Raw genomic sequence first — 27,405 nt, 5'->3', positions numbered from 1 at the left:
ACCCAGAGGATCAGGCAGGATCAGGCAGGGCCTGAGCCCCTCCACCAGGCTAGTCAGTGGGCACAGACAAGGGAGCAGTCCTTGGACAGGGAGGGTTTAAAGAGAAGACAGGTGTAAAGAGTGAAGAGCGGGGGCTGGCACATAGGATAGGGCTCACTGAATGTTAGCTAAAGTTATAACACCTTGAGCTAAGCCTTCCTCAAAGGAGGTGCAGGATTCTGACGTTCAGAAAGGGGGTAGGGAAAGAAAAGGCGTTCCAGGCAGAGGGATCCGTGTGAGAAAAGATTGGGAAGATGAATCAATGAGAGTTAGGAACAGACTCTGCTCAGCCAGCGAGGTCTCCAGGGCTGGCCTCTGCGGGCACTAGAAGGCCAGGCCAGGCAGCACAGGCTTCATTCTGTGTGGTAGCTGCATCAAGGACATACAGCCCAAACTAGGCATGTGGATGGCCAAGGTGACACTGTCCCTGCACTCCTCAAGCCGCGTGCATCTCCTGGTGGCACACATGCCACTGAACTATAGCCTTTTGCCTCCTCTACTAGCCCTATGATCTCCTTGAGGGCAGAGCCAGGGTGTCTCCTCCCTGCGCCCAAGCCAGGGCCGGCACACAATGTGCATCAGTGTTGATTGCATAAATGAATGATATGAAGAATTCCCTGAGAATAATTTATCTTAATAATGAGGTGTTTTCTCACTACAAGTCCATTGGCTGACAACAGACCTTGAGTGTTCTCCTACTGGGTGCCAGGCTCTATGCCTAGCTGGGGGATATCACCAATATGGTAGAAGCTGTAGGGGAAAGCAGGTGTGAACTCCTTGCAGGCAGAGCCAGATCAGCCTTCAGTGGAGAACCTGGAACAGAAGGAGGTGCTCCAGAAGTGTTTGCTGAATTAATGAGTGAGTGAATGACCACACTCGCAGTTGTGGTGTGACTGGTTTCACAGAAGATCGTCTTCTCTGAGGATGAGATTCTGTTGTTTCCTTAGAGCTCCAAGTTTCCAGTCTCCCAGTAGGCTGGGAACTCCGGCCAAGCAGAGCTGAAAGGAGGCCCTAGTCAAGGTCCTCAGCTCACTGGATGATCTGGTGTGATGGCCCCACTCCTGCATTGGCCTGGCCAGAGTCCCCACTAACCACCTATTGGGCCCCAGGAGGGGAGCACTGTTAGTGAGATGCTACTTTGGGCCCTTGGGGTTGGCCTTCAGGTGAGGCCCAGGGGTGGTCCCACATAATTGCTCAGCTGCTCCAGGAGCCCATAGTTGGTGTGGTCATTCTCAGACCCAGTTACTTTGCGTGGCTCCTGATTCGTGTGAGGCTTGGGATCTGTGACAGGCAGAAGTAGGAGGATGGGAAATGGGCTTGGACAGATTCTGAGCCAAGCTGAGCGATCTGATCAGAAGCCCAATCTGTAATCTCAGAGCCTGAAAGATTTCAAATCCCAAGAAGTCCCATCTGTGCCTGTTTACCAGCTCTTCCTGGAGAACTTTCCTCTCCCGACAGCTACTCCGTGGAGTAGGGGTGCCTGGGGGTGTCCATGGAGAGTTGGGGGTGGTTAGCTTCTGATTTGTCATCTGCTCATTCAGGCCTGCATTCTGAGGTAACTGTCTCCTGGAGCTTTAGAATAGGAAGCCAGGCCTGGATGGTGCCAGTGGGGTAACAATCAGCATCTCCTCCCAGACCCTGGGGTAAGCAAATCTGGGTTGGCACCTGTTAGGACCAGGAACAGACCTAGTGATTGATAGCTATTGGAGTAATGGAGAGAGAGGACAAGCAGGCCCAGGTTGAGTGGGCAGCTCTGGGACAGAGCCCACTAATCAACACCGGCAACACTGCCCTACTCCCAGGGTGCCACAGCTTGACCTACCAGCACAGGAGGTAGATAATCAGGGACTGAGCAGGACTTGTCCTGCTGCAGAGCCGTGTTTTTACCACTAGTGTGTTTTCCCCGTTTGTTTGTTTCTGTAGATTGTTCTGGTGGCTGAAGAGTCCCCAGTGGGGTTCCTCCTGACCACTCACCCTTGCCCCAGCCTTGGCTATAAACCATTCTGGGCACTGACTGTAGGTCCTGCCACATAGACAGGAGGGCTACTGGGAGGGACAGTAAGGTCAACCAGAGAGTAGACAGCAAGGCCAACTGGAGGCCACACAGCAGAGACAGAGACGGGGATGGGAAGGTAGCCAGAGCTGGGACAAAGAGGGCAGCAAGATGGGATGTGGGCCCTCCAGTGAGATGGGACAGGGAGGTTGGCCAGAGGCTGATGGTGAGGCCCTAGAGACCAATAAGAGGAAAGCAGGTATCAGCATGGAGAAGGGGGCCTCAGGGAGGACCCATCTAGGCCTGCAGTGACCCCTTGACTTTGTTTAGTTTATTTATTTAATTTATTTATTTTTGGCTGCATTGGGTCTTCCTTGCTGTGCAGGCTTTCTTTAGTTGCGGAGAGTGGCGGGCTACTCTTCATTGCAGTGCATGGGCTTCTCATTGCGGTGGCTTCTCTTGTTGCAGAGCAGGGTCTCTAGGCATGCGGGCTTCAGTAGTTGTGGCTCACGGGCTCTAGAGCGCAGGCTCAGTAGTTGTGGCACGTGGGCTTAGTTGCTCCGCGGCATGTGGGATCTTGCCGGACCAGGGATCGAACCTGTGACCCCTGCATTGGCAGGCAGGTTCTTAACCACTGAGCCACCAGGTAAGTCCCCCTCTTGTCTTTGGAAGGAGCAGTGTTTCTGGCCCTTCTTCTGTGTCCCCTAGCTGCATGAAGCCACCTAGACCCCCGGACCCTGCTTAGTGGTGGAGAATGTACCTTCGTGCAGATGGCTTGGGTGTGCTTCTCTGGGGGACACCTTCAACTCACCCATACTCAGGCCCCACCCTGCCTGCAGGCTGCCTCCCCTTCAGCCTGGCTCTGTCTGGGGTGGTGGAGAGAAAGGGAGTGTGGCCTTCCCCTGGCCAGTGGGCTGTTGGGAGATTTGGGTACATGTGTCCCTGATCTCCTTGCCACAGGTCAGACAGCAGGGAAAGCTGTGACCTGTGAAGACCCCTTTTCCATCTGGACTGACGTTTCTTTTCTCTTTCTCCTCTACCTCCTGCTTCTCCTCCCTGGGGCAGCCCCATGAGCCCTCCCAGAGACATACCTGGCCTCTGGGCTTCATGGGCATACTGTGTGGCCCCAGCTGACAGTAGGAGGACCTGAGGAGGGAGGCAGCAGTGCACGGTCATCAAAGATGGGCATTTTCTCTGGGCTGAGAGGCTGACAGGGCCTGTTTCCTTTGGATTGCAGGAGATCTGTGGAGCATCTACAAACCCTCCTATTGGTTCAGAATCAGCTCCCAGGTGGTTTTGTCCTAGATTTCCTCTCAGGCTAAATGATCATACGTGTGATTGAGATCTTGCTGTGTCATTGTCTCCTGTTAATGGGAGTCTGAGTAGCAGCCATGCTTCATAGGTTATAAGCTTTGTGCTGTACCCAAAGATTAGCCTCACCTGTGTTTGTCCTGTCTCTGTGTGGGAGAATAGTGCCTAGAGTGTGCACTATTTTGTGCCTGGTTTCTTCACTCAGTATTATCCACGGTGCTATGTGTAATGAGGAAATTTGCAACAAATACATTCCCGGAAAATGAAGGCAACACTGTGAGTTGTTCAAGTCAAATGACTCTCCTTTATTCTGAGATCATGTTCTTCCATCTCTCTTGCAATAAAATATGCTGGCAGTTTGGTTGGGTTTTTGTTTTGTTATTGATACATTTGTTTAAAAAATAAGTAGATAGATATATATATACAGACGTTTATATATTTGTGCCATGGTTAATGGACAGCTCCTGGTGACCCTAGGGTGTCAGAAGAGCAGCATTTCTGGCGTCTGAAAGTCTGAACAAGGTTGAAGTCTGACCTTGTCCTGGAGCCTCTGTGGGGGATGGAGTCCAAGCTCTGGAGCGTGATTGTGCACATTGGGCTCTGGGTCATGAACCCCACCCACAGCTCGAGGGCACCTGTGGCAGCAGCACTCTGGGCAGCAGGCAGAGAGTACATGTGACCTCCATTCTTCAAAGTCCTGTCAGTGCACTGCAAGTGTTTTTGTTTACTGTCACATTTTTCTTCCCCTTTCTTTGTCCACATTTACCATCAACACCATGAGAATTGTTGGAAGTTCCCTTATTAAAAAAGGTTGCTACCTGAGGCCCAGTCATTACTATTTCTGAAAAGGACAAAACAACAGAGCCTCAGAATGGGCCGATCCCATTTCTTGGTCCCGCCCACCCTGACCTGACGCAGTGCTTTCTCTCCGCAGAGGCCTCAGAGGCCTCCCTCCAGCTCCCTCTGGAAAGGTGGTGGGTTCAGTGAGAATCCAAGCGATGGGTGCTCTCAGTGGGTCGGTGTGAACAACGTCCAGCAACCTTCCAGGGCCAGCCAGGGCCTGGTTTTGCTTTGGTCTGAAAGAGATTTTTGTTTTCCGGTGAGAACAGCCCCAGCCTGGCTGGGTGCCAGAGGCAGCAGCAGGAATACAAACACTTTCATGTGACAGACCCGGGTGGAGAGGTGTGGGCCTGCCAGCAGTGGGCCCTCCCCTGCCGCTGATTTGCATATTCCCCATTCATCCTGGCCTTGAAAAGAAGGCCTGCGTTCTCAGTCCTCCGGACCCGCTGAGAGCTGGGCTGCTTGAGCCTGGTTTTAACTCTGTGGATGCCACCGGCTCCCACTGGCCAACAGCAGGTCTTGGTGGCTGGAGGGTGGTGAAAGGCAGCAGCTGCTGTGTGGCCCTGGCCTCCAGAGGGATGTTTCAGGAGGTGGCAGGGTCCCACTGACCAGCACAGACTTCTGCTGAGCGGAATGAGGTTCAGATTTGTTTCTCCTTGGGCCATTCAGAAGAGGAACTTTGTCAAAGTATGAGGAAGCCAGAAAATTCAGCTGTTTATCAGAGTCCCAGAAAATTTGCCTTTAACCAAAAGCAAAACTCCCTTTTCTCTGCTCATTGTCATTCCTGCAAAATAACAGTGACCCCTGGAATGGTGGGTATAGGTGCCTTATTGGCTCCTGGCTGCAGCAGGGATCCCTTTGGCTGGGATCTGGAAGGACAGCTTGCCTGGGACACTTTGGCATCCTAAAACCCCAAGGTACTAGGTCAGGTGACCGGGTGGGCCCTGTTAGCTTGTGGCTGGGACTTCAAAAGCATGAGGCTATATATAGTACAAATCACCATCTTTTTCCCTCTGCAGCTAAATGCTATCTTCCCAGCTTCGCTGCCTCCTTCCCAGGAGCCGCAGCATCTAGTGGGCTCTTTCTAGGACTCTGTCCCCTTCTCATAACCCTCCTTCCCACCCTGTTCCTGATCTCCTTGCTCCCCCTCCCTGACTGAGAATGTGTCTTAGGTTCTGTCTTGTGAATCTCCCCACCCCACCCCCAGCAGGATGTCCCCAGTTGCTGAGGGAACAAGTGGGCAAAAACAAATCCCTCTGTTGCTCCCCCCACCTCAACGACCCGAACGGCATCTCAACAGAACCCTCCTCCCTCCTGCAAGGTGCTTCCCCCTCGCTGGAGGTGGTCACATCCTGTTTCCCCTGTACGCTGGCCACCTGTGGTTGAGCTCTGACAGCATGGCCCTGCCTGGAGCAGCCCATGTTCTCTTTCTGAGCTTGAGCCTGTAGGGTTTGCATTGTGTCCTCAGTTTGGGCCAGTGATGGAAATGGATCACTGCTCCTGAGGCCAGGACACTGGTCACCCTAACCTAGACGGGCTGGGAGGGAAAAGGATCATGTTGCAGCCACAGGATTTGGCTTCCTACACAGTGGGGCCTGGCCAGGGGGTGTCTTCTGCTTGTGTAGCGCTCATTGGCCCTTGCCACTGTCCCTAGGGTTCTGCCTGCCATCCCAGGGCTTGGTGTGGAAGGAAGGACGATGAGGCCGAGGCTCATCCACATCGTCAGTCCTAGTCTTCGTCCCCTGGAAATACTTCTAAAGGGAGCATTGCCACTGTCATAACCTCTGCTGTCCCTCCTCGTTCTGAGAATTTTGTCAGGCCTGACTCGTGGTAAGGACAACTTTTATCTCAGAGCTGGTGAAAGACACTGTGTTTCTCTTTGCTCCTCTGCTCCCAAGGCTATTTGTATTTTTAAGTGTCTGAAAGTATCTTTTGAGCCTGGCTTCCTGGTGCTGTTGTCAGGACTGTGGGCCCATGTTCCCTGACCAGGGCTTAGGGTGAATGCGATTCTTGAGAGGTGTTGGCCTGAGGATGGGGGTGGAGGGTGCTGGGGGCTGCTTCCCACCCCCAGTGAATTGCTGAAGGAGAGGCATGTTCACGGTGGGTTCGGGCTATTGAGACAGGGGCCCTCTGCAGTGGTCAGGCACAGCCAACTTTAGTTAGGCCTTTCTACATTCAAGAGGCTTAAGTCAACCTTCAGAGCTATAATCAGGCTCCTCAGGGAGGTTCGGCAGGCGAGCCACCCTGTAACCCAGCAACCCTGAATCCTGGGCCCATCTCTCTTGGGGGAACATGCGGTGGGTCTCACCTGGCAATTCCCAGCTCAGGGAGGTCCTTGACCCCATGTCTGCCGCAGTCATCTGTGGTTCTGTGACTCTAATTAAAACCCAGGAGGAAGGTGGAGAGAAAGCCCCTCTTGCAGCACAGACAAGCATGAATCCCTGTGCGGGCGGGGTGGGGGCCAGCTGAGTGTGGGCTGCTGTGTTTGTGTCTCTACAGATCAGGGTCACACAGGTGTGATGGTGAGATTTGTGCTTTTCTTAACCTAGTGCCTGGGCCACACACTTTCTGGGGCAGCACTGCTGGGCCGTGACTCTCTGCCTCTGGCACCCTGTGTGGTTTTCCGTCAGCCAGGACCTTGGTTGTGTCCACTGGATTTTCTGCCCCAGAAGCTGCCCTGAGAAGCATTAAAGGAGGCTTTCGTCTTAGTTAATAACATCTCTGAAAACGTACAGAGAAAAGTAAGGGTCCTGCCAAGAAGGAAGGAAAAGGGGCTTCGGGGGCTGAGGGTTGGTCCTCAGGCATTTGTGCATTTTAAAGCTTCCTCCAGGTGTGTTGCCAGAGGCTGGGGCCTGTGGGCCCAGGCAAGCTTTTGCCAAGTTCCAGGTTAGGGCTGCTGACGCAGGAAGCTCTCTGCACAGCCCGTCTGCCCCAGGTGGTGGGGTGAGCAGTGGAAGCCCTATCAGCCCCAGGGAAAGTGTTGCAAGGCCTGTGGGCTCTAGAGTTTCCAGGCAGGTTATGAACACAGCTCTCGAGAGGGAGCTCAGAGTGCTGGGCCGCGACCTGGGGCGGTCTTGCTGCAGAGGAGGTGGATGGTGTTGGGCAGACAGCGGCCCGGTCCTGAAAGACTCGGAAGCACCGGTTGTGAATAGGGCCTGGGAGTGGTGAGCTGGGTCCTGTGGGCTGGACCTGCCTTTTACTCTCCACAGCAGCTACCATGTGCCTGCTGTGAGCCCAGCCACACCCTGGCCTTGGAAGTAGGAGTCAAAAAAGGCCATATGCGAGCACCACTCCAACTCCTCACCCAGTGGAGAAATCTTGCAGGAGTGAGGCCCTGGGTATCCTGGGACCTCACTGTCCCAGTCTGTCTGCCAGAGGCGTTGAGGGAGTTTGGGGCTCAGCTTTGGTTCCAACAGGCCTGGGTGTGGATTCTGGCTCCAGGATGGACATCCCCCTGGCAAGCCAGGAAAGCATCTCAGGCAGGCTTTCAGGAGGGGCTGGTGTGCTGCCCTGGGGTCTGTGGGGGTGCTAAGCCATTATCTTCTACCTGCTGACCCTGGTGCTTGGTCTGGAGTGTCCCCACTGCCCAGAGCATCTCTGAGCAGATGTTTTATCTGGGACTGTGCCTAATCTCCTTCCTCTCCCCGAGTAGACTGGTTGTGACCTTGTGAGGTGGGGGTGGAGACAGCCCCTGGAAGGTGCTGGAGGAGATTCCTGGGCAATGGTGCAGGCCGCCCTTGGCACCGGGGATCTGGCCTCTCCACGCCCACTTCCACCATTCCCACCACCCCTACCGCTCGTGCAGGTCCCTAGCCCACAGCTGAGGGCCTGGCTCTTAATCAGTGCCACAGATAGATGTGTAAGAAGACTTTGTCCTTAAGCAACCCTTCTGACGAACTCCTCTCCAGGACTGAAGACAGTGTAGGGGTGGGGAGAAGCAGAGGGGTGTGAACTGAGGCTCTTGCAACCTGGCAGAGTTGGGGTTAAGGCTGGGTTGCTTGCCTCTGAGCTGATCTGAGCCAGCACTGCCCCGTGTGCAGATGCAGGGGAGGGGCAGCGGGGGGCCTGGGGGGGCCAGCGGCTCCCCATAGAGCTGTTCTGTGCCCGGGTCCCTGCCAGACCTGCTGCCACAGCTGCCAGGGAGCCTCTGTCACCACTGCTAGAGAGCCTCTACCACCAGCCGGCTTCTCAGAGCAGGCATTCGTTGCCGTCGGCCGTCCCCAGGAGGGCAGACTTGGGGCAGGGCCTTCGCCAGTTTTGAGCTTTGATCAAGATGTGGTAAGCTCTCTCCCTAAGCCCCACACGTCCTTCATAAAGGGAGGCTGGTACTAGTGGGACCAGCTCAGCTGCCTCCCCAGTGCCAGGAGCCTGCTGGAAAGGTAGGGTGTGAATGCATGTAATTTTGCAAGTTGTCTTTGAGCCCTTTTGGCTGGCAGAGGCAGAGTAACTGCTTCAGCTAACTTCTGTCTACTGAATGTCTCCCTTACTGCGTGCCTGGTACCTTATTCTCTGTCCATGAGATTTTTGAGATGAGATCAGATGGGTAAAGTGACTTGTCCAAGGTCATACAGCTGTCAAGAGTATGAGTCAGGATTTGGACCCAGGTCAGTCCAGCAGCAGAACTCCCCTTTGGGCCCTTTCCCTGACTTGTTTGCTAGGGACCCTGGCCCCTGGGAGGTTATGATTTCATTTCAGAGCTCTTCACTGGGAGTTAAGGAGGTTCTTTTTTTTTTTTTTTTTTTTTTTTGCTGTACGCGGGCCTCTCACTGCTCTGGCCTATCCCTTTGCGGAGCACAGGCTCCGGACGCACAGGCTCAGCGGCCATGGCTCACAGGCCCAGCCGCTCTGTGGCATGTGGGATCTTCCCGAACCGGGGCACGAACCAGTGTCCCCTGCATCGGCAGGCGGACTCTCAACCACTGCGCCACCAGGGAAGCCCAAGGAGGTTCTTTAATGATCAGCTGGCTTGCCTTGTGCTTCTCCGTTTCTGAAGCCCTCAGAAGTTTGCATAGACCCAGAACCCCATTGCAAGGACCCCCACCTGCCTCCAGGCTGATACAGAGTGAAGCTGGTGTGATTCTAAGGGGAGGGAAGGATCTGAGGATCATGGAGGGTCTCAGTGCCAGTATGATGAGTTTGAATTTTTGTCCTAAGGTAGGAGGGAGCCAGGTAAGGTTTTTGAGCAGCGGCATGATATGGTTATGTCTGTGTATCAGGAACATAACTTTGGTATCAGTGTAAACGCTGGTTAGAGCAAGGAGACCTGTGAGGAGACTGGTGTGGGAGTCTGGACAGCACTTGGTGGTGGCTGGACCAGGCCAGGCCAGGGAGGTGGAGAGGAGTGGTCAGGTTTGGGATGTGTTTAGGAAGTAGTCCTGATAGAACCATCTTGCTAGATCGTGAAGGTCTAGAGTCAGGAAACTGGACCAGCAGAGGGCTCTTGGAGTGGAGCCATGGGTCTCAGGGCCATCTCCACTGGAAATGTGCCCTGGGGCTCTGCTTCTGCCCCCTTGAAGTCAAAATACTTCTGACCAGGGCCCCCTTCCTCCCATTCTCTCCTTTCCTGGGTTTTGACAGCTATGCCTCTCACTACCCACCTTCCATGTGCCCTGAATCAGCAGAAGATAGGGCAAGGTGGGGAAGTCCCACTCCCCCCAGCCTGTGCCACCACTTGGTATTCTGAACTGGTCTATGCCCAAGGAGAAGGCATAGGATGTGCTAGACGAGAGGAGACTGGTTGATGCTGAGGGCTGGGTCCCCCTGCCAGGTGAATATTTACAAACACTCAGCCGCTCTCTTGGCAACACCAGCACCACTGATTCCCTTGGGTGCCGTCCCCCTCCCCCTTGCCCCGACCCCCGTGCCCCGTGCTGCTGCAACCAAGAGAGCCTCCTGGGGGTGTGGAAGGAGGCAGCCATGGCTGGGACCCCAGGGACAGAGAAGGAGAGGAGGTCAGAAGAGGCCAAGGTCCTGTGAAACAATGAGATAAGACCAGACTCCCAGGCCCAGGCTCTGCTCTGCCCCAAGCCAAAGGCCTGGTGGCACAGGCTGGCTCTGAGGTCCATGTCCTCAGAGGACCTGAATTTGCAGCTCTCCACTCCAGTGGCTCTCGGCTGTCTGAAGGGCATCTCATGGTATGTGCAAGCACCCGTGACTGTCTGAGGTTGGCAAGCCTGTAAGAATGACACCCTCTGGTTGCTGCCCAGCCAAGAAGGGGCACAGCCTCAGCCTTAGGACTAGAGGAGCTGCAGTCACTTCAGGCGCCTCCTTAGGGGTGGGCACCTAAATAGAAGCCTGAGGAGGAGTGGGTGGCCAAGCCCTTTTCCCACCACCCTCCAGCGTCCTAGGCGAGTGGGCTTCCTGGAAGAGAACCCAGCCATGGGAGGATGGCCAGTTCATAATGTAAGGCCAGGAGGGAGCCCACCTGTGGTGTGTGTGGTGAAGAGCAAGTGACTGGCCTGACTGGCTGATCCCTGCTTACAGGCTCTGGTGGCCCCTACCCCCTGCAACCTGCCTGGGCTCTTCTGAGCAGGCCTAAAGATGGTTTTCTGTGGGTTCAGCACTGCTGCAGAGGAGAGCATGGGTTTGGGTATGGATGGTACAGTGTAGGCAAGGGTTAGGGTTGCGATGCAACACAAGGCAGTGGTTTGAAAGGCCATAGTCACCTGGGGCTTGAGTCCTGGCTCTGCTGCTCGCTCACTGTGCCCCTGTGAATGGCAGGTGACTTCTTCAGTGGAGTCTCTATGTCCTCACCTTATGATGAGTACGTGGAGCTGTCATGAGGGTCGAGCAGTACGGTGTGTAGGCATGGGCTCCCACATACTAACGATTCAGGAAGTTTAGGCAAGTTCTCTTCTTCCCTCTTCTGGAAACTGTGATACTTTGGTAATGGCCGAAAGCTCTGCACATCTGGGAAACCAGCCTCAGACTTGTGGCACTGACCCTCGTACAAGACTTCACGGGCTCAAGACTTTATTTCCTGAGAGAATATTTAGTTTGCTAAGTGCTCCATGGTCTCTCTCAGCTCCAGCCTTCCCTCTGCTTGGGACACCCTTTCCACTTTATCCTTCAGTCTCAGCCTCAACACCACTTCCTGCCAGAAGCCTGGCCTGACTCTCTGTACCTGAGTTGGGCACCTTCTCTGGTTGCCCATGCACAGCCCAAACTGCACTCACGGCACTGCCCACTGCCTCATGTATTTCCCCCGTAAGATTGCGGGCAGGCCCACATCTGGCTTGTCCCAGTGCCCAGCACTGAGCTAGCTCGGAGCAGAGGCCATATGCGGGTCTGCTAGGTGAATGGGTAGGTGGGTGGGTGGATGATTTGGCCTTTCTTGTCTGTGCTCTGTGACAACCCCAGCAATGCAACCAGTGCCCACTTTCGGCTGTAGCTTAGGGCCTGTGAGCAACTGCCAAGGGCCAGGGACTGGTGGTAGTAAGGCATCCTTCCGGGGTTTTCAATAAAACTTTTGGGACCACGTACTTGAGCCTTAGAGCTGAGCCAGGACTTCTTGGGCCTTGGCTTCCTAGCCCATGGAGTCAGTTCAGTCCATTAGAGGAAACCTCATTCAGCTCTCAGAGCTCACCCCAGGAGCTGGTGGGCATATCTAGATTTTCCACTATGTAGTGAGTCATTTATCTGATGGGCCTGGCTGTGACTTAGCCTGCCATTTGCAGCTTAAGGAAGTAAATCTCCCAGGAAAGCCAGCTGGCCTCCTGCCAAGGATCCTCCCGCCAAGGGTCCTCCCCAGAGCAGTTTTCCTTGGTGAATTCACTGTGGTCCATAGCCTGCCCTCTGCTGATGCAGAACCTTAATTTGACCAGTATGCCAGGAGTGGTTTGTTCCTGTGGGATGGCCTCAAAACTGATCCAGTTCAAGGAGGCTGCTGGTAAAACTGGATTTCCGGCTCAGGGACTCAGTGAGAATGCTTTGGCTGGCTGGGGGCTCACTTCTCTCACCCAGAGCCTGTAGGTGGTTGATGAGTGTTCCCCGGACTCAGACAGCCTGTCGTGCCACCTGTAGATCATAAACTCCTGTGGGTCCGTACTACTTGGGTTCAGCCACCTCTGTCCAGTGGTTATTCTTACCTGGGCTGAGCAGCCTCCTTGGTCTGACAGGCATACCTCTAGCCATCTCTTTAGTCCTAGCATGCCTCCAGCTATGCCAGATCCAGTATGAGGAGCTTTACATGCCTGAGTGATAATGTCCCCATTTTAAAGATGGGGAAGGAGAGATCTAAAGAAGTGGGGTATGCTCAACCTAGCATAGCTCATAAGTGAAGGAGAAGGGACTTGAACTCTGGAGCTTTGCCTGCTTACTCTACAAAGGCTTTGCACAGCATTGACCTCATTTTTGGTGTGGTGATGTTACAGTTCAGCACAAATGCCACTTATTGGGAGTTCAGCAGATCTCTCTTCTCTTAGGGGTCAAGCAGTTGCTGTTTGGCTCATATCCCGTGGCTGCAGAGTAGCTGTTGTTGGGTTTCTCATTCTTTCCCAAGAATGGAAACAACAGCCATGCACCCAAAGGTTGGGGATAGAAGGCCAGTGACTGTCAGCCTGGAGCCCACACAGTCCTCCTTGAGCTGGCAGACCTATAGGTGTCATACAGCACTTCTAGCTTTAGGCCCTTCCGGTGGACAGTAACAGCAAGAAGGCCCCAGTGGGGATAAAGTATCCAACTGGCCCTCCCTGGCTACCTTCCTCAGTCCTAGGCAAAGTGCAGACCCCTGAGCCCAGCTGGCCATATGTCTGTTCTGCCAACACTACTTGACTTAGCAGCTAACAGGAGGACATGGTAGCACCTGGGGACTTCCCTCTTTGAACCAAATTCAGCCACCAGTGCTTCTCACAGGAAAGCGCCCACTGCCTGCCTCGGGGCATCCTCCATGTGCCCCTGTAGGCCCACTGTGCCCTCTTGGACTGCAGTGGTGAGCGTGGCACCCAGACCACCATATGCACTGTCATGAGGGATTCTCGTTACCCCTAGGAGTGCACCCAGCACTTTGCTGAGCCCTTTCTCTCCGAGCCTTCATTCCTTTCCCTTCCCACCAACTTAACTCCTGCTCCCCTCTGGCACCTCCTTTTTCCTCTGGACATTAGCAGATGGGATCCCAGGGCGGACAGCACAGGCCTAGTTAATGGTGGGGCTAGCTCTTCTTCTTGGGTCTTGGTCTGTGGTGGTGCAGAGCTGCAGTGCAGTCTGGGGTCAGAGAGCAGTGCCCGGACCTCACCCTGGCTGCTCTTGGGAACTCTGCTATTCCTCAGAAAGATGGCCCCAGCATCACCTCTGGCACTGGCAGGCCTTTGGCTACAACTTTTCTTCAAGGAGACCCCATGGTGGGCCAGGATGTGGGCCTAAGGGGACTCTGCTGTGTGTCATCCACTGGACCCTTGTCAGGTAGGTCATTGTCCTCAGATCTTGAGGGCAAGAAGTGTCGGTCAGGGCTGGTCTGTAGGCTCTGCCACCTCGCTTTCTCTGGGTCCCTTAGGGTGAGAGCCTGGTGCTGGCAGCTTTGAGGTGGAGTGGAAGGAGTTTGCATCCCTTCACCCCCAGTCGTTCTGGGCACTATGCTAGGTGCACCTGCTGCCCCTCTGTCCAGTCCACATCGCAGGAGCGAGGATAAGCAAAATGCTATGACCACACAGGAGAGGCAGTACACCCGGGCCCTAGGGATCAGGAGGTGTTAATTCCTGAGGAGCTGTCAGAGCATGGTCTACTCCTGAAAGGTGTGGAAGTACGTGTCAGGCAGGGCCCAGGGCCTGAGTGTATGTTTCTCAGGAAAACTGGGCTGGATGTCTGACTGTCAGGTATGACTGCTAAGGGCTCTCTGGCCTGTCACCAGGAAAGGCCCTTCCAGGCACCCAGCTTTCAGGATACACCGTGTTGCCCCAGGAGGCTGTGTACCCCAACTCGCTCGAGGCCTGGCCAAGATCAGTGTGTTGCTTGTGACGCAAGACAGGTGGGAGGAGAGGCCCAGGACTGCTCCCTTGCCTCCTGTCAGGGCTCCTCCTTCACCTGCCTCTTGTTTCCTGCAGAGTTCATCCTCTTGCTTCTGGAGAAGATGCAGACTCAGGAGATCCTGAGGATGCTGCGGCTGCCCGAGCTGGGCGACTTGGGCCAGTTTTTCCGCAGCCTCTCAGCCACCACCCTCGTGAGTATGGGTGCCCTGGCTGCCATCCTCGCCTACTGGTTCACTCACCGGCCAAAGGCCTTGCAACCACCGTGCAATCTCCTGATGCAGTCAGAGGAGGTGGAGGTGAGCAGGGTGTGAGCCGTTGGGCTGTGGGAAGTAGTAGGCGGGGGACAGGCATCGTGAAGGAAGAAGCCAAACTTGTGGCTTGTTTGACCTCACATGGCCCAGAGAATCTCCGTTTCTCCCGGCAGCCAGCCAGTAAGCCCAGAAGTGGCCCTGGGCGGGCTTTCCTACTAGGTGCTCCTCCCGCCTCTCCCAGTAACCGAAGCCTGGGCCTAGACTGACCTTGGCTTTGCCCTGGGCCTCTGGTTTGCCTGCTTCTTGGGTAGGGGGCCTTGGCTTACAGTTGCCTCAGTAGGCGGTCTAAGCATGTGCTCAAGGGGCTGCCAGGTAAATTCCCTCCCAGATTCTCCTTGTGCCCAACCCTGGTCCAGAGCTGGGACCCAGAGCTGAGCCCACCCAGGGCCCTGCCCTCCCAGAGCACATGGTCTCACAGGTAGAGCCACTGAGGGAAGAAGGGATGGTGGCCCAGCCTGGACAAGGGTGTCCCAGGCTCTGTCTAGAAGGACCAGTAAGATTTCTTTCTTAAGTTTATGGAGTTTATTTTGCCTTTTTAAAAAAATCTTTAATTCCATTAATATAGTCACACAGTTCTAAAGCAACCAAAGGACATAGACTGAAAAGCTTCCACCTTCTTCCCCTTGCATCTAAGTTCTCTTCCCCTGAGAATTGTGTTAGCAGTTGTCCACAAGCAAATGTATAGATGTCTGCCCACCTTTTAAAATGATAACATACCACATACACTGTGCAGCACCTTGCTTTTGCTCTCGATGGTATGTTGTGCAGGTACCGATCAAAAGCATGACAGAGTTTGGCCTGGTGGGAGAGGGCTCAGGTCGAGATAGGGCTGGGATCTTTAGGGGATTTTTCCAGCAGAGGGAATGATGTGTGCAGAGGTGAGAGTGTGTGAGAACACACCTGGTGCCTTTGGGAAATGGAGATTCATGTGGTGTGGCTGGGAGGTGGAGAGGGGCTGCGGATGCGTCAGTAGCCTGTGGTTACCAGCAGCCATGGGTTTGCAGGCTGGCCGTGCCTCTTACTAGCCTGATGGTTCTCGGCAGTTTCTTAACTCTGCGCCTCAGTTTCCTCATGTGTCACGTGTGCAATAAAAAGAGTATCTGCTTCCTAAAGTTATGGTAAGGATTTGGTGAGATGATGCAGAGAAAGCACTAAGATGAATTATTTTTGGTAAGCTTACAGTTACAACTCATCTGGAGAGGCCATCAAGGACAAAGCCCCATTAACTGGGCAGGGACCCTTGGGGATGGACAGCCTGGATTTATCTGAGGCTGTCAGTAGTAGGAGAGACAGGGCCAGTGTTTGCTGTGGCTTTGGCAGGGGCAGGCATGAGGAGGCGACTGGGGCTTCTGGGCTGGAGGTGACAGTGGCCTGGATGGGGTCAGGTTGAGTGCCACAGAGTGAGTCGCCTCACGGGTCTGGCTGGGAGGACAGGGCATGGACACAGCTAAGGCCTCCCTTCCTGGGGAGGGTGGAGCCCTCCCTTGCTTCATCCCCCAGGAGTGTAGGAATCTGGAGTGACTGTAGTGAAGGAGGAAAAGAGAGAGTGGTAGGAAATGAGATGAGAGAGGTAAGAGGGGCCCAGATCATAGAGGGCCTGGTAGCATTTACTCTGTGTGCTACAAGGTAGGAAACAATTCATATCATGTCACTCACCCTGTCTTAAAATCCTTCCCTGCCCCCCGTTGCCCTCAGCCTAAAGCTCAGACTCCTCACCTTGATCTGCAGACTCTCTGGCCTCCTCCATTTACCACTTGGAATGGCATGAATTGCCTACAGCCTCCCAGGTGCCTCCTGCCCCGCGTGTTTGCACTCCCTGTTGCCTCTGGTGAAACTGCCATTCCTTGTTCCTCCTTCTTCCCAGTAAACCTTTTTGTTTTAAAAAAAATTTTTTTTCTATTTCTTTCTTTCTTTAATTTATTTATTTTGGCTGTGTTGGGTCTTTGTTGCTGCGCGCGGGCTTTTCTCTCGTTGTGGCGAGCGGGGGCTACTCTTCGTTGCGGTGCACGGGCTTCTCATTGCGGTGGCTCCTCTTGCTGCGGAGCACAGGCTCTAGGCGCACGGGCTTCAATAGTTGTGGCGCATGGGCTCAGGAGTTGTGGCTTGTGGGCTCTAGAGTGCAGGCTCAGTAGTTGTGGCGCACAGGCTTAGTTGCTCCGCGGCATGTGGGATCTTCCGGGACCAGGGCTCAAACTCGTGTCCCCTGTATTGGCAGGCAGATTCTTAACCACTGTGCCATCAGGGAAGCCCCCTCTTTGTATCCTTCAAAACCCAGCTCAGCGGCCACTCTCTGACATACCTGCCCACCGAGCCCCTTCTGTCCCTGGCACACAGTCTCTTGCTGTCTCATTTCTGTCCCCCTGAGTGCTAACCAGGTCTGACTGTATCTGTCCCCAGATTCCCACAGAGGTCCTGCATGGGCCTGGTGCTCAGGAAGCACTGGCCAAATAGAACTTTCCACTGCAGAACAGCTGAGTGCTGCCTGTGGTTTTGAGTTTGGCTGTTGGCTCTGTGGCTGTCACATTTTTCCTCCGACCTGATGTTCCAAGATGGGTAGCGGACCATGGGCCAGCCCAGTGCAGCCCAAACAGTGCTCAGAGAAGAGGTGGAGCCATGATACTGGAGAGTTCTGGGTTTGGGGAGCCTGAGGAGGGGTGGCATGTGGAAGGGAAAGAGGCAGGAGAAGCCCAGCTCCTTCCCCCCGCCCCCAGCACACATGGTGTTTGCTATTGTCCCACTCTGGATCCATACCACCGAGGGCCCGGGCATCTACTATGCCATTCCCTCCACTGCCTTCTAGGCCTCTTTTCCCAGCCAGTCCTCAAACTCATCACACTGTTATGTGAATGATGGATGGCAGCCTTCTTAGCTAAAGACCACTCCCAAATGATTCTTAACTTACATGCATAGTAGCAACACCTTGGCAGGTTGGTCCTGATGCAGGGGGCAGCCTGACTCTAGCCAACACTCCCCACTCTGCTGTATGAGTGAACCATGGGTGTGTATGAACAGTAACTGAAGATTCTGGGCATTTAGTGTATGCTGCCTGGTGTGTGGGTGCTGTGTGTGTGTATGTGTGTGGGAGACCAGTGTACTGGGCCCCTGGGCATGAGCCACCTGTGTTTGAGTGTGGATGCATACAGGTCCAGTGTGTACAAGCCACGTGTACATGAATGTGTGTGGAGTTTGTGTGTGTACAGCCCAGGTGCGTGTAGGCCATGTGTGTGAGTGCACACAGAGTGTGTCCCAGCTCCAGCTATGTGGCCCGGGTGTGTATCCAAGCCATGTACAGCCTGGTGCATGCGGGTGCCCTCTCCTGATACCCGTGCCTGCCTGCATCAGCGAGCTTCTCTGGTCTGTGCTTGGCTCATAGGACAGTGGTGGGGCCCGGCGATCCGTGATAGGGGATGGCCCTCAACTGCTCACCCACTACTATGATGACGCCAGGACCATGTACGAGGTGTTCCGCCGTGGACTTAGCATCTCAGGTGAGAGGGGCCGTGGGGGTGTGGAAGGGCTGTGGCAGGGGTTGAGCAGGTGCAAGGGTGTGGGTGAGCAAGCATGGTTCCAGGGGTATGGCAGGCGAGTCACGCCCAGGTTCAGAGAAGAGAAGCCATTCTTGGCCCTCCTGCCACCCAGTCAGATGAGTAGCTGCATTATGAGGCCAAAGGGCTGACCTCAGCTTTATTACAGCCCCGAGAACTGCTGACCTTAAGCTGTCTCTGCTCATATTCTATATCTCCTATTGGCAGCCCCTTGTGAGCCTTGAACTCACAGGCTACTGGCTGGCATGGTTCTGAACCTGAGCCTCCGAGATGTCTGGGTGATCCATGGAGTGGGGTGAAGGGAGTTGTCACAGAGAGGCAAACTGCCACCTCTGCCCAGTGGCCCCCAGGTCTCCATGTCTTCTTGGGGCTGCATCACACAGGTCATTGTGGGAACTAGCGCTGTGTCAGTTCCCGTTCCTGGGCCTTCCTGATCTCCCTGGGGAGATGCCATGTTTGTGCACTTTAGGCCTTCTTGGACTTCAGCAGGTTAGACAGACAGCTGGGGAGCAGTTCCCTTGGCCAATGGACTGCTTCCCAGGATGGGATATCCATCCAGGTGTCTGATGGGCAGGTTCAGTGGCTCCCACACCCTGCCCTCCTCCCTGGCACAAGGCCTGCTTATCTCTATGTAGGGAATGGACCCTGTCTTGGCTTCAGGAATCCCAAGAAGCCTTATCAGTGGCTGTCCTACCAGGAGGTGAGTAATAGAAGACAGGCCCCACCCTGTCCACCCACACAGATCTGGCACTTGGTGGGGGGTGGCTTGTGGGCACCCTGGAGGCTCTCAGAGAGTCATTTTTTTCCTTGCCTGGAGTGTCTGCCAAACTCCTAGCAGCAACCTCTCAGGACTTCCAGCATCACTGAGTAGGGAGTTGGGGAGCTCTCTCAGACCATAGAAAACCCACTTGGGGATCTCCCTTCCCTGCTGAAGAGTCCTTGCTTTCCCATCACTGCCCCATGTTTGTGTGCAGGTGGCCGACAGGGCTGAATTTCTAGGGTCTGGACTTCTCCAGCACAATTGTAAACCATGTACAGATCAGTTTATCGGCATTTTTGCACAAAATCGACCAGAGGTGAGCACCCGCCTTAACTGGTTTTAGAGGCATCAGTGGAACACAAGCTTGGGTACTGTAGAACAGCCCTGCTCCCGCTGTCTGTAGGGCCTGGGACAAGAGGAAAACTGGAGATCGTTGGTCCATGCCATCCCCCACTCCCTTGGCTCTGTCCCTCATCAGGGGTGGACATTCCAGCCAAGTTCCATCTACACCCTACCTAGCTGTCCAAACAGTGGCTTCCTGAGCCATGGGGGAAGAAGGACCCGGGGAAGAAGGCCATGCAAACCCCGGAGGTGGGCCTGGGGTTATTCTGAGTCCCGTAATTCCCTGGGGCAAGCAGATCTAGAAGACCGTGGGGGAGCAGGCTCAACGGGTCAGCTTTTTGGATCCCTTGCCTTGTGCGTAGCACTCTCAGCACAGAACCCCGATCCGGGAGCCCTGTGCCTAAGGCCTGAGGGCAGTGCAGCCCTGCTGTCTGCTCTGTGCTCCTCCTTCCCCCCAACCTGTGTGTCTCCACAGTGGATCATCGCGGAGCTTGCCTGCTACACATACTCTATGGTGGTGGTCCCACTCTATGACACCCTGGGCCGGGGGGCAATCCGCTACATCATCGACACAGGTGAGCCCAGCTGCCCCCTCCTGCCCCTGGCAGCCAGCCCCACCTCCTCCTCCCAGCCCTTTTCAGCTTATTCTGATTGTTTGAAACTAATAGGTACTTTGCTTCCGCTCTCAGAGAATGCTGAGTGCTTCCACTTTGGCCCTTGAGTTGGCTTCCTGAGTCCAGCTGTCCCCAGTTGGACTTCACCCAAAGGTTCCTTCCACAGGGTAGGCTGCCAAGAAGGAGCCTCTGTACCAGCCTCCACGTAGGCTGCCAACCCTCTGAGTTCACTTCAGCTTGAGGAAGATGCTGGGGGGTGGTAAATATCTCAAACAGACCAGGGATGATGGGGGCTGAGCCTGAAGAAAAGGAATGCTTGGAATCTACCCCGGGGAGATTCCCTGGTCTTCTGCCCTTGGCTCCATCCAGGCTCTGTGCACTTTCCTCTGGACACAATACCTGTCCCACATGGCCTGTTGTACGTATTTATTTACACACAAGCTTATCATGTGGCACACACAGCCCATGTTTCCACTGCGTGGCATGTGCTGCCCACGGTCACAGCCTGTGCCCGCACAGCCTGACTCTCCTTGGTGGTCCCTGCAGCCGACATCAGCACTGTGATCGTGGATAAACCTCAGAAAGCCGTGGTTCTGCTGGAGCACATGGAGAGGAAGGAGACACCAGGGCTCAAGCTGATCATCCTCATGGAACCATTCGAGGAAGCTTTGAAAGACAGAGGGCAAGACTGCGGGGTGGTCATTAAGTCCATGCAGGCTGTGGAGGTGAGGGTCTGCTTCTGGGCTGTTTCCTGGCCACAGCTGGCTGGCCACTGAGCCAGAGCTGCTGGTTATCTGCCCGTCTTATGCCCTAGGATGGATGTTTTGGGCCATCAGGGTGTGTCAGGGTTCAAACAGGACAGGCTTCACAAGGGCTGGTGGTGGGTAGTGGGGTTGGTACCCACAGGCATCCTCTTCGAGATGGGCTCAGTTATTTGGCACAGTTAGTGACACAGGCACCAACAGGTAGATGGTGGTGCCAGCCTGCCCCAGAGCTACCCCCACAGCCTCTGGAGCCTCCTCATTTCCATCTAACAGCCAGCCTGTCAGCCTGAGGACTGTAGTAAACTTGAGGTCCAGAAGTCTTGGAGAGGTTCTTGTAGTTGTGTCCCAGACCCCCAGCAGCCAGCAGAACCAGTTTTCCTTTGCATGGCCTCCCCAGAGACATTAGGCTAGTGGCAGCTTATGGCCTGCTGGAGTGACCCAGGACATCCTCCGGGGCCTCAGGCCTTTCACTCAGTAGCAGCTGACCCCCACTGTGCCCTCCTGGATCGAGGCCTGTGGGCCCTCCATTTCTCCTGTCTCCCTGTCTGCTCTTAAATGTACCCACAAAGCCATGGAGAGCCTGTGCCCCTCCATGGCTTTAGGGGCCACACCTAAGCTGGCAGCCCCCATCTGCCCCTCCAGCCCTGACCACTTAGTTGTAAGCCCGGGCCACCTAACCACTGTGTCTTGAGCATGCATCTAGGCATACCGTGGGCCCCTCAGGCTGTCTCCCCCTTGTGCATGTGCACAGTACTTAGCCTCTTCCTGGGCCCCAGGCTGCTGTCTGTGATGTGTGGGTGGCCAAGGCCTGGATGTGTATCTGAGGAGAGACTGCTGAGGTGGTGTCTCTGCGCGGGCCACATCTGGGCAGGGAGTCTGGGACTCTGGGCTTGGCGCAGGAACAGGGCATACTGTGCTGAGTTTATTTTGATTGATTAGAACTTTCGAGCATTTAAAAACAGTGTTTTCCTCTTCCAGGACTGTGGCCAGCGGAATCACCACGTTCCTGTGGTAAGCTCATCCGCCAGCAGGTTTTGACTGAGCGCTGTGGTGTCCAGGGCACGTCCTCACAGACTCCCTCACTGTGCACAAGGCTCGGTAGAGTAGCCAGAGTAGCAGGCCCGTGTTAATAAGCAACTCAGGAAATGTCCCCTTGGGGTACCCAGGACGACCTGGAACAGGAATCAGACATTGGGAGGGAGGAAAAAGGGCAGCCAATCCTGGACACCCTTGGGTCTCCAGTAACTTTTTCTTTGGGAGGTCTTATGTTTTCCCTTTCGATGTAGCAATCTCTCCCGAGGATGGGATGGACAGGAGCAACAGACCTGGAAGTGGACCCCTTGTGGCATCTGCTGTCTTTGTTCATCTTTGCTCTCTGAACTTTTCTGTGTGTCGTCCCTGAGTGATCCTCCCTGGGCTCAAGTCACCAGGGAGGGTCACAGCCCCTGGGAGGGCCTTGTAGGGGCTGTGAGCTTTCTCACACACAGGCCTCAACAGGTCAATCCCTGCTTCCCAGGGCCCTTCACCATGAGTAGCCCCTGGTGTGTCCCCACCTCCACACACTGTGCCCCAGCCTTAGAGAGCTGCTCTCTGGCCCCACAGCATGCCGTCTCTTGTGCCTCTGACAGTGCCCAGGCTGGTTCCTCTCCCAGAATGCCCACCGTCACTTCATCTGGAGAGATCTTGCTTGTCCTTCAGTCTCAACTCATGTCACCTCCTCTGGGAAGCCATCCTCTACATGCAAGTGGTCATGGTGGGCTCCTCCTGGTGACCCCAGGACTATGTGCATAGTGCCAGGGCCAGGGCCTGATGCAGAGCAATCTTAGTGACAGAGTGGGCAGCTCAGTTCTTGGGTTACATTTTCTGTTCCCAAGCCTAAACCCAGACACTTGGGAGAAAGTGGGAAGGAAGGAGGAAGTGAGAACGGTGAGATCTTTGAAAGAGGCCTGGAAGTAGGCGAGGCAGCAGGAGCATGTGTGAGGTTGGTGGGACAGATGGACGTCCATGTCCGGTTAGGTTTCCTTGGTTTTTCTTCCTCTTCCCTGGGGACTTGCCTGCTCACCTTTCCAATGACAGCATGCAGGGCCACGCACATGTGCTGACACATGCCTGCACCCTCACACAGTGCACACATGGGGGTGTGCAGAGAGGGGCTGGCTGGTGGAGGGGCCCAGGCTGGGCACACTGGGTCTCTTTAACACACTCTTCTTCTCACCTCTGCAGCCCCCGAAACCCAGTGACCTCTCCATTGTGTGTTTCACAAGCGGCACGACAGGTAAGCAGAGGCTCCTAGCCCACCAGCCAGGGCCACCTTCACCCTTCCCTGGCAGCTTTGGCAGGGTGACTGAGACATCTCCGGTGCCCTCTGTGGGATGGGCTGAGCCTTGTCCTGTGCCTGGCTCCAGACGCTGGGTCCTTCCTGCTGCTCCCAGTGGCCAACGCTAGACAGCATGGGGTGGCTGGACGTGAATGGACGGTCTGGACTGGGGGTGTCTGGGGGCATGGGTGCTACAGATTTCCTGGATCTGGGGCCAGCGGTGGGCTGGACAGCTGGGTCATGTCATTACTCTGAGGAGGGGCTCTCGCTCCTCTGCTTTCCTGCCCCTGCCTGGACTTTGTGTCAGGGACTGGGGAAGGAGTGTGGGATTTGGTGTCTGAGAGCCTGGTTTTGAGTCTCATCTCCACCACTTGCTGGGGGGCCATGAGCCGATCCCTTAACCTCCCTGCCACCGCTGTCCCCAGTTTCTTTCTTTCTTTCTTTTTAAAATATTTATTTATTTGGCTGTGCCGGATCTTAGTTGTGGCACACGGGATCTTCAGTTGCAGCATGAGGCATCTAGTTCTCTTACCAGGGATAGAACCCAGGCCCCCTGCATTGGGAGCACGGAGTCTTAACTGCTGGACCACCAGGGAAGTCCCTGTCGCCAATTTCTTACCTGGGTGGTTAAAGGTGCCAAGTTGGAGGTGGAAAAGTGTGTGAAAGGGCAGTGCAGATGATCTGGGGCAAGATCATCTGCACAGATGATCTATGCCGTGGGCAAGGCTGTCAGGAAGAGGAAATGACACAGTCCATGCCCGGTGCTGACAGAGGAACACGTGCACCAGTGTCAGTGTGAACAGCCAAGGAAGGCTTCCTGGGGGAGGCAGAAGGCACCTGAGGACCATGGCTACAGGCACAGTACTTTGCAGCCTGCAGTGGCCTGTTCACCCTATCACTGTGTCACTGGGGCCTCAGCACAACCTGTGAGGCAGGCGGGGTGGGGACTGTCCAAGGGCGCACCAGCAGCAATTGGAGGCAGAGGGCTGGTGCCCTGTTCTCCCATTTCACAGGCCAGTGCTCTCCCCACTGCTGCCTCTCCATCTCATCTGATGACTCGGGAAGTCACTTGCCCTTGGCCTGAAGGGGCAAGAAGGTTCCAGCCTCTTTTCCAGACCTAGGGCTGGCCTACCTTGATGATAGCTCTTGATGGGCAGTGACCTGGGGCTCCCCACGCCTTCCACAGATGGAGCCTCCAAGGCAGTTGGCAGATCCTTGACCAGCCCCACAGGCAGGATAATCCTTGTGGGTAGATCACGATAAACATGACATTATTGAATCAAAGTGGGTTTTTGCCATTAACTCAAGTGGGTCTGAGAATTTCCACCTGACTGCTAAACACTGTCAGAAGAGAAATAACACAGCCTTTGCTCTCCAGGAGCTGACATCCAGAGCCAGCCCAGAATTCAAAAATGCCCTTCAAGTTTATGTTGCTTTTTGTCAAGAGTTTCACAATGTGAAATTTTGGTGACATGTCCCTCCACCCTGGGTTTGGGGGCAGGTCACTACTCTGGCCTTTAACTTGGGACCCTTGCTGTTCAAGAGTGTCCCCTGGCTTTTAACTGAGTCAGTTAGTCACAGCTGCTGCCCTTGTATCTGGAAAAGAACTTGATGATGCAGAAATGTGTTGTTGCCTAGCTGCAGAGGGCAGGCCTCATGTCCAGTGCTTTTTCAGACCATGGAGTCATAATTGGAAGCTGAGCCATCCTGCCCAGCCTCTATATGGTGGAAGCAGAATTTATGGAGGCTAGAAAACAGGTTGTGATTCGGTGCCCAAACCTCCCACTCCGGAAGTGTGGCCGGTGCCAGGGCAGAGCTGGGGGAGTGAGCAGGCCTCTTACCTGATGTCACCCTGGCTGGCTACACGTGTGGATTTCCTTGGCATTAGCCTAAGCCTGTGCTGTGCCTCTGGTAGTCATCCTCTTGTCCAGCACATCACAGCTGTGGATACAGCTTCCCTTCCATGATAAGTGTCCTGGCCTCAGCTTCATCAAGAGCCACATCATTCTTTCAATGAGTAAAGATGGAAAATATGATCTGAATCTGACATTTAATCATGATTCTGGTGGAATCTTTCTGGGAAGATTTTTCTCTTGATGTGTGATGGAAACATCTGTGGAAATTCCCAGAATAAGCCAGTGCTTTGGAGCCACTAGTTAGGCCAAGAAGGCCCTGGAGGAAATGAGAGCTTGGGGTTTGTCTGTACTCAGGGATGGCTAATGGGTGGGTGTGTGGTTGGTTGTTCGTTTCAGAATAACCATCAGCTGGACTGAAATCGAACTGCCCTCTCCAAATAAAAGATAATTTGTGGGTATAACGTAGCCCAGTTTGGGGACTTGGGCCCCATGAATGATAGTTCAGATGTATCTTTATGTGTTCATGTGCTACCCTCCCTTCCCAGAGAAGAAAATACAGTGGTCTTTTATTTTATTATTTATTTATTTATTTAATATATTTTTAGCTGCATTGGGTCTTAGTTGAGGCATGTGGGATCTTCACTGAGGCGTGCGGGATCTTTTTTTGTGGTGCGCAGCCTCCTCTTTATTGTGGCATGTGGGTTTTCTCTTCTCTAGTTGTGGCGCGCAGGCTCCAAGGCACGTGGGCTCTGGAGTTTGCGGCACGCGGGCTCTAGTTGAGGAGCGCGAGCGAGCTCAGTAGTTATGGCACATGGGCTTAGTTGCCCCGTGGCACGTGGGATTGAACCCATGTCCCCTGCATTGTAAGGCAGATTCTTTACCACTGGACCACCAGGGAAGTCCCTACAGTGGTCTTTTAAAACATATCCTTCTTAGTCTATGGGTTTTTAGCATTCTTTTTCTAATTTATGTAGATTCATTCATTCAGCTCATTTATTGAGCATCCACTATGCAACAGACCTAGTGTTGGAGGCTGAGGACACAGGGATGCACAAGACACGGCCCTGCCCTCGTGAGCACACAGCTCATGTCATGAGGCAGTTCACTGCCTCGAGGGTCTGCATCCCGGGGTGCATGGAGTGCTAGCCCACCAAGAGGTCAGGACAGTGGGACAGAAAGGATTCCAAATCTAAGCAGAGTCTTAAAGGATTGGCAGCTGGAAGAGAAGAGGAGGAAGGGCATTCTCAGCAGAGAGAACAGCATGTGCAGAGGACCAGCAGCAAGAAAGAAAATGTTTCTTTGAGGGAGAGTCGACTGAGGGCAAGAGAGGTCTGGTTGCAGGGCCTGGGAATCCTGACAGGAGAGGAATGGTGGGGGTAGGAGTTCCAAATAAAGGCTGAGCAGGAGCAGCCAGAGAGGCTAGAGGAGAATAGAACCTGTCAGCATTGTCGATGGCTAAGCTGTACCCATAGGATGCTGCCACAAAAACATCTGCTGGTGCTCCTGGGACAGGGGAGGTTGGAAGCAGAAGCTGATTATGGTAGACTGAGGAGTGGATGGGAGGTAAGGATGTCAACTCAGCAAGTGTGGACAATTCTTTTAAGAAGCTTGGCTGTGTCACCAAAAGGCATGCTCCATAATGTTCCCAGCAACGCGATTTGAAAAGTCAAAGTCTGGAAACAACTCAAATGCACCTTCAGTAATAGAATGGTATATCTACAAATAGAAAATTATATACCTTAATGTTGAGTGAAAGAAAAAAAGCACAAAATATTGTGTGATTTCTTTTATATAAAATTACAAAACACGATAAAGGATTCTCTGGTTTTAGAAGTCAGGACCATGGTTGCCTTCCAGGATATTGGCGTCCTGGAATGCTGATGATGTTCTGTTTCTTGATCTGGGTACTAGTTGCCCAGGTAAGTTCACTTTGAAAAAAAAATCTGTTGAGCTGTATACTTATTTGGGCACTTTTCCATATGTATGTTATACTGTAAGAGAGAGTTTATTAAAAAAAAAAAAAAGATTATCTGTGAAGGGATGACAGAGAGCAAGACTGGCAGCCAGTGGAGGCTGTGGGGTTGAGGGAGGGTGAGGATTTTGTTGTTTTCCTCGAAATACCTGAAAGTGTTTCTCATAGTTTGAGAGAGAGCCACTGATGGAGAAAGGGAGGTGAAGCTCAGTGGAGCAAAGCCCCCAAAGCTTTGGTTTGGGTTGGGTGAGAGAGGAGGCTTCCAAGTGCCATGAAGAGATGCCTGCCTGGGAGAAGAAGGGAGGAAGAAAGGATGCTGGGAGGCCAGGAGGATGGGGCACCTCCTCTGTGGAGATGGAGTCAGGGTCTTGGCCTGGGGGTGAGAGGCCTCATGAATGGACCAGAGTCTCAGGGGGCGCCGTGTGAAAGTTTCTGTGAGGAGCGCCTCTCTTGGGCTGGAGACTGTGAGCCTCAGGGGTCACGTTGTGAGAGGAGTGAAAAAGGTGGGCATCTGGATTGGCCTGGTGGGGTTATTAGAGTGGGGTGTTCCAGAGGAAGCCTGGGCACTGAAGCACTCGGCAAGAGAGCGGCTGGGGTGAGGGACACGGGAGTCCAGCTTGGAAGGGAGGGATGAGAGGGAGGAGAGGGCAGGGAGGGTCAGGTGTCTGGAGTCATATGAAAGGGGCTCAGCGTGAGGGAGCTGGCTGGGTAAGTTCTTAGTGGTGGCACTGGGGCTGGGAGACTGAGGAGGAGTGGAGGCCACTGGAACCAGAGCATCT

At 54.2% G+C, this 27,405-nt stretch overlaps 1 protein-coding gene across 10 annotated transcripts in view; it reads left to right on the top strand.

Annotated features, from left to right (window-relative positions):
• Positions 1–27,405, top strand: part of ACSL6 (acyl-CoA synthetase long chain family member 6) — a 64,617-nt gene that overhangs the window by 4,737 nt on the left and 32,475 nt on the right. For 5 of the 10 annotated variants that reach the window (XM_067031550.1, XM_067031546.1, XM_059061818.2 and 2 more), the window contains 8 exons: positions 14,221–14,441; positions 17,830–17,944; positions 18,637–18,701; positions 18,976–19,077; positions 19,579–19,678; positions 20,264–20,442; positions 21,460–21,492; positions 22,705–22,756. In XM_067031550.1, the coding sequence (XP_066887651.1) occupies positions 14,247–14,441; positions 17,830–17,944; positions 18,637–18,701; positions 18,976–19,077; positions 19,579–19,678; positions 20,264–20,442; positions 21,460–21,492; positions 22,705–22,756 (841 nt within the window). In that variant the 5' untranslated portion in view covers positions 14,221–14,246. Of the gene's footprint in view, positions 1–5,837; positions 6,014–8,284; positions 8,462–14,220; positions 14,442–17,829; positions 17,945–18,636; positions 18,702–18,975; positions 19,078–19,578; positions 19,679–20,263; positions 20,443–21,459; positions 21,493–22,704; positions 22,757–27,405 lie in introns of those variants that run through there. The other 5 variants (XM_067031548.1, XM_067031549.1, XM_067031552.1 and 2 more) reach the window with 5 other exon arrangements.

Source organism: Kogia breviceps, chromosome 4 (genome assembly GCF_026419965.1).
Source record: "Kogia breviceps isolate mKogBre1 chromosome 4, mKogBre1 haplotype 1, whole genome shotgun sequence".
Lineage (NCBI taxonomy): Eukaryota > Metazoa > Chordata > Mammalia > Artiodactyla > Physeteridae > Kogia > Kogia breviceps.
This window is presented reverse-complemented; position numbering and strand designations above follow the sequence as displayed.